Source organism: Sceloporus undulatus, chromosome 7 (genome assembly GCF_019175285.1).
Source record: "Sceloporus undulatus isolate JIND9_A2432 ecotype Alabama chromosome 7, SceUnd_v1.1, whole genome shotgun sequence".
Taxonomy (NCBI): Eukaryota; Metazoa; Chordata; class Lepidosauria; order Squamata; family Phrynosomatidae; genus Sceloporus; species Sceloporus undulatus.
The window spans coordinates 42,454,125-42,472,654 of NC_056528.1; the positions used below are offsets into that span (position 1 = coordinate 42,454,125).

General features: G+C 41.9%; 1 protein-coding gene across 1 annotated transcript in view; it reads left to right on the forward strand.

The window, feature by feature from the left end:
• Positions 1–2,659: 2,659 nt before the first annotated feature.
• Positions 2,660–18,530, forward strand: part of SRPX2 (sushi repeat containing protein X-linked 2) — a 25,668-nt gene continuing 9,797 nt past the window's right edge. Inside the window, exons 1-4 of the mRNA XM_042479480.1 lie at positions 2,660–2,716; positions 3,122–3,260; positions 13,870–13,953; positions 17,828–18,019. Coding sequence (XP_042335414.1) covers positions 3,191–3,260; positions 13,870–13,953; positions 17,828–18,019 — 346 coding nt within the window. The 5' untranslated portion in view covers positions 2,660–2,716; positions 3,122–3,190. The remainder of the gene's footprint in view (positions 2,717–3,121; positions 3,261–13,869; positions 13,954–17,827; positions 18,020–18,530) is intronic.

An 18,530-nucleotide genomic window follows, 5' to 3' on the forward strand; every position in this document is an offset into this window, starting at 1 on the left:
ACAGAAAGCTGGCTTTACTGCATGTGAAGAAGTGGGTTTATGTCCACAAAGGCTTATGCTAAAATAAAAACCAGTTCATCTTAAAGGTGCTGTCGCATTTTCTTTTTTTTCTTCCCCTTCCTTCCTCCTATTCAGCTGAAGAAGTACTCAAATGTAGGAACACTCGTGCATCCAACTTCTTTACTTCAGTTATTCTCAAAGGTGCTACCAGATCCCTTTGCAGACTGATTTTCCAGACTAACACAGCTATGCATTTGAATTCCTTCTTTCTTTTTATACAGAGACACAGACGAAAGGGAAACTACATAGGGAGGGGGGATCATAAGCAAAGAGGAAACACACCAGCATCATGTAGCATTCTTTTGCATGCCTAATTTCCCTTCAAGCTGATACAGTATATTGATTATTCAACTCTCCCTCCCCAGCTTACACATTTCTGTCCTTTAAAAACATTTGTACAAGGTTACTCCGCTTTCTGCTCAGCTGTTGATCTCAGCCTGGAAAAGTACACAAAACTGAAAGAGGAAATTGGAAACAGCAACACTTTTTTCACTTTCTCACCTCTATGTTCACTGCCAAAGTAGTGGGATAGGGAGGGGGCAGTGCAGAAGGACTCAATAGAGTTTTCACAGGAGCTGGAAAATGGGGGGGTGTCTCTATGTGAACCATTGTGCCAGATTTAGGGAGGGGGGACAGATTGGTGTCTTTTTCTACTTACTAAAACCTGCTGGACTGCCAAATGACTCTTTCTTCATGAGCGGCTGGGCTGACTATGGAAGAATATCTTCCATTATTATACCTGAAAGCAGCAGGTCATATTAGGTAGGTGCAAGCCAGGCCACATGGCATACCACTCTCTTTCCTCCAAATCTTCTGCCAGAATCCACCATCCAAGGCATAGGCCTCCCTCCGCCAAATAAATAGGGCCCCACCAAAATGGTCGGCAACAAGAATGCCAAACGTTCCTCACAGCACAGTAGTAGATGATGTCTTGAGCTCATCTGAAGAAGACTAGGATAAGAAAAAAAAGTTATCTGCAGTCTCATCATTTAAATTTGCTTATATTTAAATTAATTGTCGTAAACAAATTTGGGCTTTGACATTTATATTCTGCCATTCCTCCAGAGCCAGCATAGTTTAATGGACTAGAACTCTTGAGACCAGACATAAATCTCTGCTTGGCCATGGAAACCCAAGTGACTTTGGGCAAGTCACATTCTCTCAGCCTCAGAGGATGGCAATGGCAAACCCCCTCTGAAGAAACCTACCAGGTAAAACCGCATGTTATGTTCACCTTATGATCGCCATATGTTGGAAACAACTTGAAGGCACACAACAACTACAAACATCAATTCTTCCTAAAAACATTGGTCCATACTCATTTTATCCTCACAAACCTATGAGGTAGATTAGACCATGAAGGGAACAGAGATTATCACACTAGGGCCAATTCCACAACAATTGCGCTATTTGAAGATAACAGAAGCATAGCGCTAGAGCGAGTGATATTTTCGCACAGTCACGCAATTGTGCTATAATTATGATATACAAACAAAAGAGAAACACAATTGCATTCTGCATATAAAAACTGACCCCATTCATGTATCGTTATTATATCGTGATTGAACCTTTCATGCATGCACCGTTTTGGTGCTATTGCGCATGTCTGAAAATCATGGTACCATCCCAAACAGAACAAAATTTTAAAAATCCCACATTATTTTTATCCAGTTCAAGCAAACTTGTGCTCTACAACTCAAAATTTGACAGAAATCTACTCCAAAAACAATCCTAGCAATGAGAATGAATTGCCTGTATGAAAATGCAGTCTGGGAAAACCATTCAGAGTGTTTCCCCATTAATAAGAAGTTACAGGACAATTCCAGGTTATTCACGGTGGAAGTACTGGATGAGTGCAACATCGTGTGAAAATCTTTGTGCGGCTGCACTGCCATGATGGTGAACATCTCCAATGACTGGGCCAGACTCTAGTTAGCTTCATTACTTATTACAGATTTGAACCTAGTCTCTGGTGGAGTTCAGCACTCGAATTACAACATGAAAAAAGCTTTGCTTTAGAACAGTAGAGGCCCCTTTTCCCACCCTGCAAGCATATTCTGTGGTAATTTGTGGTGGGATAATTAAAGGCTGGTACCTTCAATTTAAAATGAATGAGGGAAAACAAATTTGGAGAGAAGTCAGACTGGACAGTTTCTCCCCTAACTTGTCCTCCCTACTTAAAGGTTGGTTAGAAAACTGTTTATCCTGGTTTACTGACTCTGCTTTTCTTTTAGCCATTAATTTATGACTCATGAAGTCTTCCTTATTGTACAACCGGGAATGCTCAAGAGGGCTGGAAATGTTGTAAGTCTGCTAGAAAGGTTGCCTGCTCTTTATTAAGTCAATTTTTTTACTGAGAACTCTTCCTCTCTTACAGATACACAAACTTTATGAGCAGCCTGGTTTTTCTTGTGGGCCTCTTTCCCCCCCCCCCCCCCCCCTTTCTTTTTCCCCCCCTCTTTTAAGGAACAGTACGGTGTTAAATAAACATCTGGCAAACACTGGCTGCCCCACATCTGGGCAGTATTAGCAGAGTCTGGGACCTGCTCAGAAGAACAAGCTGCTTGTTTTCAGGAGGCTGAAGAATAGTTTTCCTGTATGGACTGAAAGAGAGGAGCAAGTGGGTTCAGAAGTGCTGAGATCCATAACTCATCAGGTAAGAGACAACCTGCTTATCCCAATCCTTTGCAATGAACCAAAGTGTTCAGGGGAGACAAAGAGTATCTATTTATTGTTATTTCATTAATGTGTTAACTACTTTTTGGCTGAGGTTTTCAGAGTGGCATCCACAATTGTCATTAGGCTGCAATCCTGTGCACATTTTTCAAAATCTATTGAATGTATTGTCAGATACATGTAACTACCTGAAGATGTTAACAAGCTGATCTGAGAGTAAGGGCCTTATAGCACAAACAGCCATAACGACCTGCTGCGTCCTAACATCTCTCTTACTGCCTACACATCTTAAATGCCCACATCTTTTCAATATGTTAATTCATGCAGGAGGTGTTGGCTTTGTCCTTGCTGCTTTTTGTTTGTTAACCTCATGCCTTGGTTTCAGCCTGAATTTTCTTCTACAACCAGTTCATATTACTCTGATGTCTGGAGTCATCATCTGCACACTTTACAGATGTTTCAAAAAGTATTCCCCATCCTCCTGCTCCTCTGGTCCAAAGTGTTTTCATCCACATGGTATGAAGGTAAGCGCACTGACAGCCTCATGCAAGCACAAAAGAAAGGACTTTGCTTTAACAGCATAAGAACAATAGCAGATCTTTCTTGGCTCAGACCAAAAGCCTACATAATGCAGAACTTAGGAAATGTATTTAAAATGTAATTAGTTATAGCTGGCATCTCCCAGATTAGAGTTATAGTCACAGGGCTTAAAAAGTTAATTTGCTTTTTTTTAAATAAGTAAAAGTAACCTGTACTTTGGGACATGGGAGAAGACCTGCCCAACCATGGCACCTCAACTGTACAATGCCCTCCCTTTGGAAGTCCAACTGGGGCCAACACACTCACTTCATTTAGGTAAGAAGTTAAAACTTGCTTGTCCATGAAGACCTTTAGGCCTTCAGCACAAATACTGTTATACACTTGTCCCTCCATATTCGCTAGGATTAGGGGCACAAGACCCCTTGTTTTTGCCTGAGAGGACGCCTGTCTAGGAATCTTTGGGTCCTACAGTGAAACTATGTGGTCAAAGTCTGACAGACACTGACCATAGAACTGCGCTGGAGGAGCTACAAATGCCTAGTAGAGTGTCCTCTCTAGGAATCTCTAGGTCTTTCAGTGCAACTTTTAGTTAAAGTTGACCATAGAGTTGCACTGGAGGACCTAGATATTCCTAGAGAGAACATATTAATAAAATCCATGAATAATCAAATCCGCAAATATCAAAGCTGCAAATATGGAGGGATGACTGTACATTGTTTTAAAAACTTTTCATAGAATCATAGACTCATAGAGTTGGAAGAGACAGTCCACCTCAGTCCCATGCAGGAACTCACAATCAAAGCACCCCCTGACACATGGCCATCCAGACTGCCAAAGAAGGAGACTTCACCACACTTTGAGGCAGCATATTCCACTGTCAAACAGCTCTGACCATCAGGAAGTGCCTCCTGAGATTTAGGTGGAATCGCTCATCCCGTAGTTTGAATCCATTGCTCTTTGTCTTCCCTCTTCAATATGACATATGACTATCATGTCTCCTCTTAACCTTCTTGTCATCAGGCTAAACATTCCCAGCTCCCTAAGATGCTTCTCATAGGGCATGGCTTCCAGACTTTTCACCATTTTGGTCACCTTCTCTTGTCAACATCCTTCTTGAATTGAGGAGACTAGAACTGAAACAGTATTCCAGATGAAGCCTGACTAAAGCAGGGTACAGTGGTACTATCACTTCCCTTAATGTAGACATTATACTCCTATTGATGCAACCAAGAATCATGTTGGCTTTCTTGGTTGCCGTATCACATTGCTGACATGTTCAGCTTGTGGTCTGCTAAGACACCGAAATCCATTTCACAAGAACAGTTGAAGAACTTGATAGGGAAGAATGAAGTCTGTTAGTTTCTGTCAATGACAGTCTACCACTATTTTCAGTCAAATGTATTTTGACAGCCAGTCTTCATCAATGGCTGGAATGTTTTTTTGAACTTCCTTCACACAAATGGATCAGTCAATATAAACAATATTCTCCTGCTTTGCAGGAGAATAACTGTGAACTACTATTCATATTGATTGATTCATTTGTTGTAAGGAAGTTCAAAACAACATTCCAGCCACTGATGAAGGCTGGTTGTCGAAATGCGTTTGGCTGAAAATAGCAGTGGACTGTCATTGACAGAACCAACAGACTTCATTCTTCCCTATCAGTTTTTTTGCTATGGTCATTTGCCTTCTGACCCTTATACCATTTGAGACTGATTTCATCTTTGGCCTTCAAAGTGACAGGTGACTGTTGGTCTCCCCAGAGGACTCTGGTTCTTTTTACTTTATACAGCCCACCCTCCCCAATCACGGGCTTGCCATCCATGGATTTAAGCATCTGCAGATGGCAAGCCCCATTGAACTTAATAGCCACATGTGCATGCACTGCCATTGAAAACCATGAGGTTCAAGGTCCCGTGTTTTTTTCATCTGTGAGGGAGTCCGGAACAACCCCCTGGATATGAAGGGCTGACTGTACTTTGTGTATTGTTCAACTTATTTGATTACTGTATATACTCATGTATTTTAAAAAGTTTAGTCAAAAAATCAACCCCAAAAACTTGGGTCAGCTTATCCACGAGGCAGTGTATGTCCTGTACTTTAACTCTTATCAAAATAGAAACTATGCCCTTTTCTGAGTAGTGAATGGCGAGAGCATAGTCCATCCTGAGAGAACCTAAAAGAAGCACCAGCCTTTGCTTCCTTCATTGTTGCTATGCTTCTGGCGTTTTTTAAAGCCTGGGTGGGGAAGTGGTGGTGTTCTTTGGCACTGTTTTTCATTGCTTTGTCCTTTATATCACTTGTTACATGTCCATAAGTTTTACCCTCAACTTATTCATGGATCATATCAAAATCCATAATTTTGGCTCTAAACCTTAACTTCGACTTATACATGAGGTCAACTTATAGTCAAGTATATACGGTATAGTCTTTGGCTTATTTGAGAGGGTATTTTTTTAAACAGCATTCACACTCACACTCACATATATAGAGAGAATTTTTCTAAATTGAGTGACATTTATAACCCCTTAACTTCAGTTCCTTTTTCCTTATTTAGGATGCAAACATCCTGTTTTGGCAAAAGCTTCCCAATGCCAATGTGCAGCACTTCGTCTTGCTTTGTTGTCTGCTATGTCTGGATTAAGTAGACAAAGCAGGTCTCCATTGCGCCACAGACTGCAGCCCCAGGAGGCTCCTGCCTCTAGCAAGATGCTTGCCTTAACAATACCTGCAGGGGGGAAGAGCTAACAGAGTCTCAGGAGCTCATGTGTCTCCAATTAGTTGCTTCCAAAGCATCTAGTTTTCCACACCAGGCAACCAGATAATCGCAGGAAGCCCACAGGCAAGGCATAAGGGAAAAGATATTGTTTCTTGAGGCAAAGAAGATATTGTCCCATGCACAAAAGCTGACTAGACTGGCAGCTGAATTTTTCTCTCGTATTGATGATGAGACAGTGTCCTATATTACACTTAAGGGAAAGCAGGGTAGAATAAAGAACTGGCCAAATGGCACTTTTCTCCAATACCTTGCCGCTTTATCCCAGCATCTGCTGCCTGCCTCACTTTGCTCTATAGGAGGGTCAGGCCTCTTCTGAGATAGCAGAGAGCAAGGGTGGGGAAAGGGTGTCTAAGGCCTGCAGGTATTGTGAACTGTATTGTGGTCTCCAGGGCCCACTAGAGTCCGTTTAAAAATAAATATATTTTCACCACAAAGATCCTCCAAATTTCAACTAAAATTTCACAATAGTGTAAGAAGACCATCTCCCCCATCAATTGTGTTTACAATTTGATGCGGGAGAGCTTTATTTGCTTGCCCCCTTCCCCCCCCCCAACTTCAATCTGCATCTGGATCAAGGATTGAATTAAGATGAGCTGAGGCCTTAAACAGGTTTAAGAGGCCCAGTAGCATTATCAAAACAGGGGGGGTAGTTGTATTTTGAGGCGCTTACGTGTATATCTGGCATTGTCCCTACACTTGTGTTTGGGGAATAAAGCTGCCATTGGAGCAAATAAAAGACCTTTCCTCACATGCCGACAGCATGTTGTTGGGGTGGAAAAGCATCCTGACTGGGACTGCAAAGTGAACAAAGGTCAGTCACCCTTCTCCTTCTCCTTCTCCCCACTCCACATCCAGTCATGTTCCTGATAAAACTCAGCACCCTTCCAGCTATTCATAGAGGAAAAATCTTGTTCCCAAGAGCCAATCCAAGTGAAAGACTTCACATCTGTACTTTGTTTCTTAGGAAGCAAGGATCAGTGACTCCTGTCTTGGACCTTGGAAAATTGCTATCATTTGAGTTCAGGGCTGTGAATGTGTTAGCCATACAGATGTTCTTGAACTATTGCTCTCATTACCCACAGCCAACATAGCCAATAATGAGGGATGATGGGAGTCACTATCCAACAGCATCTCAAGGGTCACATTCTCATCCCTGAGTTAGGTTGCTCAAAATAGTCTGACTCCTGTAAGATATATTTATATCTGTTTTCTTTTTTTCTTTTTCTTTTTTTTTTTTGATTTTTTTTTATTAAGCAAACAATATAAACACATACAACATTTATACAACAACTCACATTACATATAACAAATAACAATTCAATCTCCCCACCCTGTTTTCTAACCAGCTGTTGTCTGTCCACTGAACTGTCCTTCAGACAAGACCACAGTCTGCATATAAAATGTCATGGTCAGATTTTGTCTCTAAAGACCCAACATTGCCAGAAAAACATAAAGAAATAAACCACTAAAATGATGCATTCACACACATTGCCCTGGCAATTTCTGTGGTTTAATTGATCAGGTTTCTCTGCCTACACAAGTTTGGCAATTGGGTGCCTGCCCAGCCCCACAGATGTCTGCCTTGCAAGGGATAACAATTATAGGAGAAATTTGGCATTGGGACAATCTCCTACTGAGTAAATACAACTTTCCTTTGTCTCTTGTGGTCATAATAGCAGAAACTGTAAATCGTGCCAAGAAAAACCTGTGATAAGGTCCTCTTAGGGTCATCGTAAGTTGGAAACAACTTGTAGGCACACAGTGATAACAACAGCATGAATTAAAATTATATTATAAAAAGTTTGAAAATTGTTAAATAAACAGTTGGCCCTCTGTACCCACATGTTCTGCATTTAATAGTCCACAGCATGAAAATATTCAAAACAACAAAACTCTAAAAAACTAAACCTTGATTTTGCCACTTTATATAAGGGACACATTTTACTATGGGGCCCACTGTGAATACATCAATATTCAGCTCATAGTCATAGTCCTAGTAAACTGATTCCAGATTCAGTGCAGACATGCCTAGTCTGTCTCTAGACTTTTAGCTAAGAGTTGTGGTTAAATGAGAAGGTTTGGGTTTCTGAATTCCATCTTCAAGAGGAGGCAGTAGAACAACCATAGTTATGGTCCTTGAACTGTAGTTGTTCTAATCCATGAGGGCTGATTCAGCCCTTTCCATCTCAAGAAGAAGGTAGGCAGGCATCAAAATTTCCCTTGAGGCTGGTGGTATGAAAATGTGATGCTACAGACAGCAAATAATTCTGGAGTGAGTGGGAAAACAGTACATTATAGGAATTTGTTGCACATAGTGCATACATCTCATAGAGATGGTGATCCTTTTGGCATATCTAGACCAGACCTCTTTCTTACTTTGCCCCAGCAGCTGCTTAACTTTGCAGCAATGCGATTTCTTAGCAGGAGAAAATCTAGACAAATACTGCATGGTTCTACAAAAGGGCAAACATTTTATTAGGATCAACCAAAACACCATAGAGCTTGGAGCCAATTTTTAAGCTGTCTTGAAATGTTCTTCCTACTGATGTCAAGCAAAGTTGGGACTGGTGTGTGTGTGCGCATGCACACATACACACACACACACTTAAATTCACCTTTCAGAGTAAAGAGCAGACTAGAAACCTGTACCTTTACAGGCTACTTGTCCATCAGCAAAGAATGTCAATCTGCAGGGGTTTTTACTCCTTGCTTTGTAAAATAGTCCCTATTCCCACTTCAGTCTTAATAATTGCTTGGGAAAGGAACTTTTTGGACTATAGCTCCCAGTAGCCATGCTGTTTGGTGAATTTGGAGGACTGTAATCCAGAAAAGCAACTTTTTCCACTTTGGTTCAACTGGTACTTCCCAAAAGTCTTCTCAGGCATCTTTCAGCCCAAGAAGCCTGTCCTGTTCCACAAACATTAAGGGCTTCCTATTTAAAAAAAACTGCTATGGCAACCAGCTCTGCCAGCTCCTTCAGTGGTTGAAAATGATTGCCTTAGGCTGAACTTGTAACTGACTTCAACAAAATTTAAAACTTTTTGCAGAAGGAAGCTTGAGCAAGATGATTGGGCCCTGAGGGAACCCCCCCCCCCTTCCCTAACACCACTTTTTAAACATCACTCTTGCTTCTGCTCATTTGCTTGCCCTCTGTCTTGGGTAGGTTTGAAGGGTTTTGAGCAAAATTACATCCTGTGGTTCCTTCTCCATCACTATGCCCCAGGAATGGTGTACCTAGCATGTATGAGACCTGGCGAGGGCCAAGACATCATAATTGCTTTCATTTCATTATTATTACTGAAAATTTTGTTGGGGGCGGTGTGTTAAAATATGATCTGCACTGGCTATCAGACATGCTACATAGACCACTGCCGGGACATATTGATGGAGAATGGAATATACAGGAGGCAGTTTTGCTCAATGCAGCATTTCTCACCTGCTGGCCTTCAGTATTTGGGGAGCAGTGGCATCACCCCACATAGGATGTCAGCTGGCATTCTCCACACATTCTGGTGATGCCCCTGTATCCCAGCAGGCTTATCTGGAAGTAACTGTAGCAGCACTCTGTGTAGGGTTCTAGGCACCATTTTAATTTCCCACAATACCTAGAGGCAGCTGTTCAAGAATACCCGGCTTTGATGCCGGTCCGTCCTCACAGCTCAGTTTGCAACAGAATAAGGTATTAGGGTTAGAAAGGGGCGTGTTAGGGTTGAGAAGGGGGGGGCATTTTGCCATCCGGACATCGTGCAGCAGAAGTGACACCGCAAGTGCGCGACTAGCGCCTCGCGGCACCACTTCTGGGTTGCAGAAAGAAGTGCCATTTCGGCGCTTCTTTCTTGCTGTGCCTGGGAACCACGCGGTTTGGCCGCTGCAGTTCCCGGACATAGCAAATGGCGGCGGTGGCAGAGCACCCTTCTTGGGTGCTCTGTAACACGCCTAAGTTTGTTGCTGCTGGTGGTATGTGCGTTCAAGTCATTTCCAACTTAATGCTGACCCTAAGGCGAACCTGTCATGGGGTTTTCTTGGCACACCAAGAAAATGTTCAGTGGAGATTTGCCATAGCATTTCTCTGAGGCTGACAGCATGTGACTTGCCCCAGGTCACCCACTGGGTTTCATGGCTGAGCTGGGAACTGAACCCTTGTCTCCAGAATTGTAGTCCAACACTCAAACCAATATGCATGCTGGCTCTCTAGTTTGCTGTTACTTCCCTGCATTGTTCTCACTCATTTGGGAAAAGTTGGGTGAAAAAGCAACAACAGAAGAAGTAGAAGAATAAGGGGTTGTGGTAATGCCCTCCCTAGAACTGGGCCCTTGGCGCACTCATGTGCCACAAGTGCGGTGCATTGCGGATTCTTTTTCCGCAAGTGGGAAGCCACGCAGTTTGTCCGCTGCATTTCCCCCCCAATGGAAAACTAGGCACCGGAAGACTCCCTTTTTGGGCGGTCTGTACCAAGCCAACATCTGGCATTCTGCTTAGCAGAGCTGTGGTTTCAGAGCTAATGTTAAAAAAAAGTGCCTCATTTCAGGCATGGGAAAAGGTGATGGGCCCATTCATAAGCAGGAAATGGAATAATTCAAATAAATCCCTGGGTGGTGGAGAGGATGACCTGTGCCTTTGGTATGAGAGGGAACCCAGTGGAAATGTGACTTTATGCATCTGGAATGTCCAATTCATTCAGTTCCATTTGCCACAGAAGGTATTTTTATCTCCAGAATTGGTTATGGAAACAGTCTTTGCAGAAACAGTGAAGGAACAAGAAAAAAAGACAATGGACAGTTGCAACCTGCCATGTGGCATATTTAAGAGACTTTCTTCAAGATGTTCCAGTTGGTGTTTTGATGCAGGAAAGGATCAGCAATAAAAGCATTGCTTTTCCTGGAATCTGGGATCGTGCTTGTAATTCTTCAAGTGGGATCCCAGATCCTTCTCTGGAAAACTTGTACAAACACTTCATTTGAAACCAAATTTTCCACATGCTAGATTCCCAGAGGATCTCTTGAAAAAGGCATTCTATGAATGCCAGACATTACATCACAGTAGATACAGAAAACTGCCTTTTCCTGAGTCAGACATTAGTCTGTCTAGGCTAGTAAAACTGATGCTAACAGACAGCAAATTGCAAAGGCCCTGATCACTTTTATATTACATATTACACAACTCATATTTTCATATTACAAAGAAACAAACAGGTTCACTTATATACTGCTTCATACTGAACTAACAGTGTCTAAGCGGTTTACAACTGTAAGCTAATTGCCCCCAACAGTCTGGGTACACATTTTAGCGACCTCAGAAAGATGCAAGCCTGAGTTGAGCTTGAGCCCTTTTGCTGGTCTTGAACTCACAACCTTATGGTTTTGAGTGAGTGGCTGCAGTACAGGCATTTAGCCACTGTACAATCCAGTGAAGAAGGCGGGGGGTTGAACATGAACTGGGATGAGATATAAAATAGCCGATCCCCTAGTTGCCTCTTCCAACTTTTGGATAATGAAATTGTTTGCAAGCCAAGTGAGGAATTTGTTAGACTTTAAATTTTTGTCAGAGTTTGACTTTCAACAAATATCGGGATAGTTAAGGTCCCCCTTTACTGCTACAATCCACCCTCTGTATCAACGGACTTGCCATCTGCAGATGGCAAGCCCCTGGTTTTTTTAATGGCAGCGAGTGCCTGCCGCTGCACTAGTGGCCACACATGCACTGCGCTGTCATTAACAATGGGACTTGAGCATGCACAGATTTTGGTATCCATGGGGGGGGGGTCCGGATCCCCCACGGATACAGCGGTTCAACTGTATATCTCTCCTTTCTGTATGTCTGGTCATCTTTTCCAGGAAGACCTCATCCTCCTTCATTTCTCAGTGAAGTTGGGTGCCACAAAGCAGAAGTTTTGTAATATAGTTGTGAGCAAAGGTGCCACTAGAATTCTCACTGGGACCAAGAGATACAAGAAGTGTGTATTAAATCCTCTCCACAATCCTAACTCAGACCCTTATCCACAATATTCTGAAATTCTCATTTGAGTCAGAGTATTAAATTCATTCAGCTGCACTGTGATCAGAACCAAAAAAATTTCCCAGCTGTCACTACTGCTATTGTTTAGAAGGCTGCTCTTTAACATGGGAAGAAGGTTGATATCAGTGATGTTTTTTTCTGTACCAAATTCCAGGTCCAAGATTATACACAGTTTGAGATATATTCACACAGAGGTTGTTTTAACCTTAGCAGTAGCACAATTTATCAGATTTATCCCACTAAATCAGAATGTTCTAAGCTTCTGTCTGTTTATTCTGTCAAAGGAATGTTTCTTTAACACACAGGAGAATAAAAATATACCAAGCAATCACTTCTGTATACATTCTAATGGAGAACTAATAAAGTCATAAGCAACAAACAGTCCTATGCACTCTACTGAAGTGGCCAGTAATCTGTCTGGATTTTTTGGTTTATGAATAGACACAAGTCATCTGGCTATGTCTGCTTCCATATCCTTTCCTGTGCTTCATAGACCTGGAATACAAATCTGTTTAGTCTGGTGGTGCATGCTAACCAGGCTGCTGTGTGTGTGTGTGTAAATATTATAGAAGAGTCCTTTTTAAGGGGACAATGTGCTTCAATTATAGCTTTCTTTTGAGACTGGGTAGGCAGTTGTCAGACACATTTACACTTACACAAAACTCTCCTCTTTCTTTTATTAAATATAGTAAATTTAGCGTAAGTTGTTCTTTACAAAGCAGGTGACACCTGTCCTGGGAATGTAGCTAATTCCAACTAGACATTTTCAGCATCCCGTCTTCCTCAGTCTCATAGCTCAAAACTATAGCTACCTGGGTTTGGGGAGGGTTTTTTAAAGATTTTTTGGGTTTTTGCAACAGCAAAAATAGCCCCCCAAAAAACTATTTTAAAAACTATTCCTGACTTCTGTCCATATAGAGAGTTTCTGGTTCCTGGTCATCTAGGCTTAATAGTGTAAATCTGTCCATAAATGTTCTTTAAATTCTGTTGGATTCTTCTTCGGATTATATTTTGGAATCATGATTGATTTGGTATTCTTCAGCTTTGTTCTACTTTTGGATATTGGTAGTTTGCAGTCTGTGCTGCAGTCTGTGCCTGGTCTCGTTTTAGCAGGAATAATGGAGCTTCTCCATCTTCTGTTAGCTATTATGTGATCTATTTGAGTTTTGTGTTAACCATCCAGTGATGCCATGTGTACAGTCTCCTCTCTGGTTGTATGAAGAAAGCTTTTGCAGTAAACAGATTTTTGGCCTCACAAAACTCTTATCAGTTGTTTTCCTGCTTCATTTCTTGAACAGATCACAAAACTCCCTACTGTCTTTGATTCTGTTCTGCTTCCTACTTTGGCATTCCAGTCGTCTATGATTTCAAAGCAGACCTGTTTTATTGTTTATTGGCTTTCTCTGAAGCCTTATTGACATAAACGTCAGTCAGACTTTACATTATTTCCTTTGACTGATTTTCTTCACATGTTACCATGCTTCACATCAATAGTAACAACGTTTCACAGCTTGGAAAAGTTACATTTTTGGAATAAAATTCCCATAATTTTCCATCAAGCATGGCCATTCATTCTGCAAGATTTCAAAAAGGTACTTAACAGTAGTGGTTATTAAAAAGAAAGACTTAAAAGACAACTGAAATAGCCAAGAATTTGCCCTGATCAATAGTGCCATTAGCTTAGATGCAGTCCCCTTTAAGCATGGCCCATAACAGCATGAACTGATGGTATTCTGAGTTGGGCTAGAAAGAAAGTTGCAATTAGACTAGTAAACTTTGTTTTATTCCTTTGTTGTTAGGATCTGGCTATTTTGCTGCAAAAAGGCAAACCAACGAAATTCACATGGAGGATAGCTCCCATGATCGTGTCCCAGAATATCGAGGTATGTTTTTTATACTGATGAGATTTTAACCAACTTAAAACCTTTCCAGGGCCTTTTCTGATTTCTAGAAAGAACTCAGGGCCGTCAAAACTGTACAGACATACAGACATAACCAAAGGAAAACATTTGTTTAAAATTAATGGAGGCTTCAAGCTCCTGTGCTCCCAGCCCCAGGTCTGTAGCCACAGCAGGCTTCATTAATAGCAGACCAGCCTGAATCTCAAGTAGCAATTGTGTCCATGTTCCTGCCTCGCTTAGGGTTTTTTAGTCTGAACACATTGCCACATTAAATATATATATTTCTAATATATAAAAGCCCTTAGCAATTTCTCTATTATATGTCAATGATCATTCTTATACAGCCTAAAGGATAACAACCTGCTGTATCTGTTTCCCAACATAGAATCATAGAGTTGGAAGAGACCACAAGGGCCATCCAGTCCAACCCCTTGCCATGCAGGAAATCACAAAGCATCCCCAACAGATGGCCATCCAGCCTCTGTTTAAAGACCTCCAAGGTCTCCACCTCTCTCCAAAGAAGTGTGTTCTGCTGTCGAACAGCCCTTATTGTCAGGAAGTTCCTCCTAATGTTGAGGTGGAATCTCTTTTCTCACGAACATGCCCTCTTCATGTGAACTGTATTACAGACCACATAAACCATACCAGCTAGTAAGAATATTAAATCATAAAGTACAACAAGTAAATATAAGCAACCAAATATATCAATTAACTAACAAAAATATATCACATCCCCCCCCCCCACATTACAGTGCATACAAAGACTGTTTATTCCCATAGAGATTTCCAATGTGAAGTCGAAGGCTTTCATGGCCAGCATCCGTAGTTTTTTGTGGGTTTTTCAGGCTATGTGGCCATGTTCTAGAAGAGTTTCTTCCTGACGTTTCGACAGCATCTGTGACTGGCCTCTTCAGAGAATGAAGATGCCAGCCACAGATACTGGTGAAACGTCAGGAAGAAACTCTTCTAGAACATGGCCACATAGCCTGAAAAACCCACAAAAAACTAAGGGCTGTTTATATCATTATATATCTACATTAAGCACAGCACCAGTATACCCATAGCCTATTATTTTATGGCACATAACATATTGTACAGGACAGAAGCATAACAGCATATCCATCAGCAGAGTTATAGCAGGACTAACCCAATCCTGTACACATCAGGATGATCAATGTAATGGTACATCTATTTCTTTAAGAGCAGTTTATAGTTTGCCATGATCTATGCCATTAAAAGCTTTGCTGTAGTCTGCAAAGCCTGAACTGAAGGCTTAAGCGGAGAGACTTGTCATCTCTAAGGAGTTCATCTCCTGCATGGGAAGACCTATCCACCATGGCACCAGTGTTGAGTTTTTGGTACCTTGTGCAAGAGACAGAATAAGCGTGCTGCTGGTATACCGCCTGCCTCACAGACTAGCAGTCTCTCCCATCATGTCAGAGAGAGGCGACTGCTACTTTGAAAGAGGCAGTGATGCATTCCTGAAGTGGATCTCCCTGGACTCAGAGGTACATGAGAGCTACCACCACTTCACCTGTATTTCTTTTTTTCAGCAAGATGTTCAACAATGTGTTGGCCGGACAGCTACACACAGATTATCTGGCTTCATTTTAGTCTGCTTTCAGGCCACGGTTTGCTACAGAAAGCATCACAGTTGCCCAGACTAATGACCTGCTCCAAGTGAAAGACACAGTGCTTCCTATTTCCATTCTGCATTAAGATACCATAGACAGTGTTACAGAAAAATCACTGAGATCCAGCATGATCCCCAGGGTGGCACTCCCCATGTTTTTCAGATCTAATAATTTCTGGGATAGAAATTAGATAACAGGCCCCCAGATACTCTGGAGAATTCCAGCCATGGGAACCCATGGGGACAGCCAACAGCTGCTGTACTATGTGGCTTGGTTGGCCCTGGACAAAATAATTGATATTTGGGGGGGGGGGGGGATAGTCAAGACAAAATTAATTTACTGTGGTTGCTGAATTTAAAACAATTTTGCAGAAATGTCCAATTGGGGACAGCTGGTTGGAGACACTTCAAGGCTGAATACTGAGCTGTTGACCATTGTTTTTTGTTTCTGGTGCCTGGAAATGCTAAGGGATAAAAATGAAGAGAATTCTAGGGACCATGTTCTGAGTGCTTTCTCTCACAACCAAATAGCAATAAGGTTAATGGACCAGCACAGTCCACAATTCAAGTGAAGGCAGAACCCGCCACACCCTCATTTCAGAAATCAGTGATTGGTTAGAGTAGATAATAAAATGAATGCCTAAACATTGGTTGGCTCAACAAAGATATCAAGTGTTTTTTGGATGTTGGATGTTATTGTGCTTTGCTGAATGGCCAACATGGCTACCCCCGTATATGTTTTCTAGACAACAAAATGTAACACTGCTTGAGAAAATAATAATTCTGAAAAAGTGCTGTAGCATTTGTTTTCAGTGTTAAAATGATTCAGTGACCACAGTGAACGGTACTGAGGGGCCACAGCATAGGTCAGAATTCCATTCTGAGATGAGAGATGGAGCTTTCACCTCTGAGGAGCAGATCTGATCTCAGATCATTTCCCCAAGCCCCCAACAATACCCCAACGTGAGGAGCATTTACACCAGCCCAAAATTGGTTCCAAATTGGTTAATTCTTCATAAAATCATAGAACTGGGGAGTTGGAAAAGACCCCAAGGACCATCCAATCGAACCCCATTCTGCCATGTAGGAAAGTGCCCCCCCCCCCAACAGATGGCCATCCACCTTTTATTTAGTTTCTGCCACTTGGTGTGAGGTGCAGCCCATCCCTTGGCAGAAGTCCCCCCTCCTGAAACCGCAGGCCATGGTCCAAGAACCCAAATTGTTTTTAGTGACACCATCTGTGGAGCCATTGTTCACCCACACTACTTTCTTCTCCCTTCTTGGATCATGCCTTTCAACTGAGAGAAGAGATGAGATAACAACCTGTGCATCCAGCTCTTTCTGCTTCCTATTGTTGACACGATCCTGAGTGTTGCCAGGAGTTGCTTATCTACATTGCCTTCAATTAAAAAAAAAAACAGTATTCTGTTTTGTGATGGGATTTGCAGTGAGTTAGGCATTACAGAGAAACTGTGATCTCAGCCACAGCTGGTGTGATAACATCATAGGGGAGGCAGGCATGACTTAAACTGTTCAAAGTCATTCCTGGGAGGAAATCTGGCTGTGAGAACAAAGAGAAACAGAAGGGATAAGTATGTTTATTGTTTCTAACAAACAAGTAAGCAGCCCACTATAAGTTTTAATTTGCTGTGATTAATTAGGCATTTCTGAGACTTGCTGCTTAGTTTTGACAATGAACATCTCTGGTATGACCTATAGGACCAAATAAAGGTTTGATGAGTTTTAGCTATTGAAGCCTGGATTTCTGAAAGTGGTTTATCGCCAAACTTAACTATTATGAGCACCACAATCCCCCTCTCTTCTACCTTGCTAACAGGAACCTATCTAGTACTCAAATATAATAACTATTATTCATTTCTTTCTCTAAAAGTACTCTCTACCTTCCAGTCATTATTGTCTCCCACCAATGGTTTGCCACAATATCCAAGGACAGTAAATGACAATAAAGTGGAATAAAGCTGTATGGTTAAAAAAAAAAGAGAGACTAACAATTCCCAAAGAGCTAACAAAGTATTGATTTAATAGATGTAATAAAGTGGGCCATGTAGGACATCTTGTCCATCCATGTTATTTCCAAATCTGGGAACATATGGAGAAGATCTACTGAAACGTCTCAACTTGGGGGCAAGTATGTCCTTCAGATGCTGACAACCTTTGCTCTTGCTCAGTAGCACCTCCAGTGGTTTCTCTCATTTTGTCTAGTTCCCCAGTGGTGTCACCTGTTAAACGTTTACCATGGAGAGGCTACCTGTTACTCTCCTCGTGGAGGGAACTACCGAAGCAGCCTGGGGACGCGCTGTGAGCTCTCCTGTGACCGTGGATATCGCTTGATTGGCCAGAAGTCTGTGCAATGCTTGCTGAACCGCCGCTGGTCTGGGATTGCCTATTGCAGACGTAAGTGGGAGATTCAGGTTCACTGGCCATTCCCCACTACAGCTGTGTCTCCGGGAAATATATTATCTTGATGTCATAGTCTGCATGCATGGACACATAGAGAGAGCTATCTCAAGTTATTTTACTTCCTGAGACAAAGAGTGAGATGTTACTACCTCCCATTTTATGTGACAGTCTTAAGGGGTAGAGTAGGCTGTGTGGGACACAACTCTGTACTCTCAATACCATGTTGCTGCAAACAGCTGATTTAACTGGCTTAATCTTCCTAGGGATGGTGCCAGCCCCTCCTTTCTGCTCACTTATACACATGTGCCTGTAAACACCCACAGTCAATTCTGGCAAGGGTCCCAAGTCAGAGAACATAACAAATTAAGAATGCATATGTACAAAAAGAGGTTCACAACTGCAGGCATGGGGAATATATATTCCTCAGAATGTGCTTGGACTGCAGTTCCCATTTCATCACTCACAATTGTCTGTGCTGGCTAGAGCCAATGGGAAATAATAATAA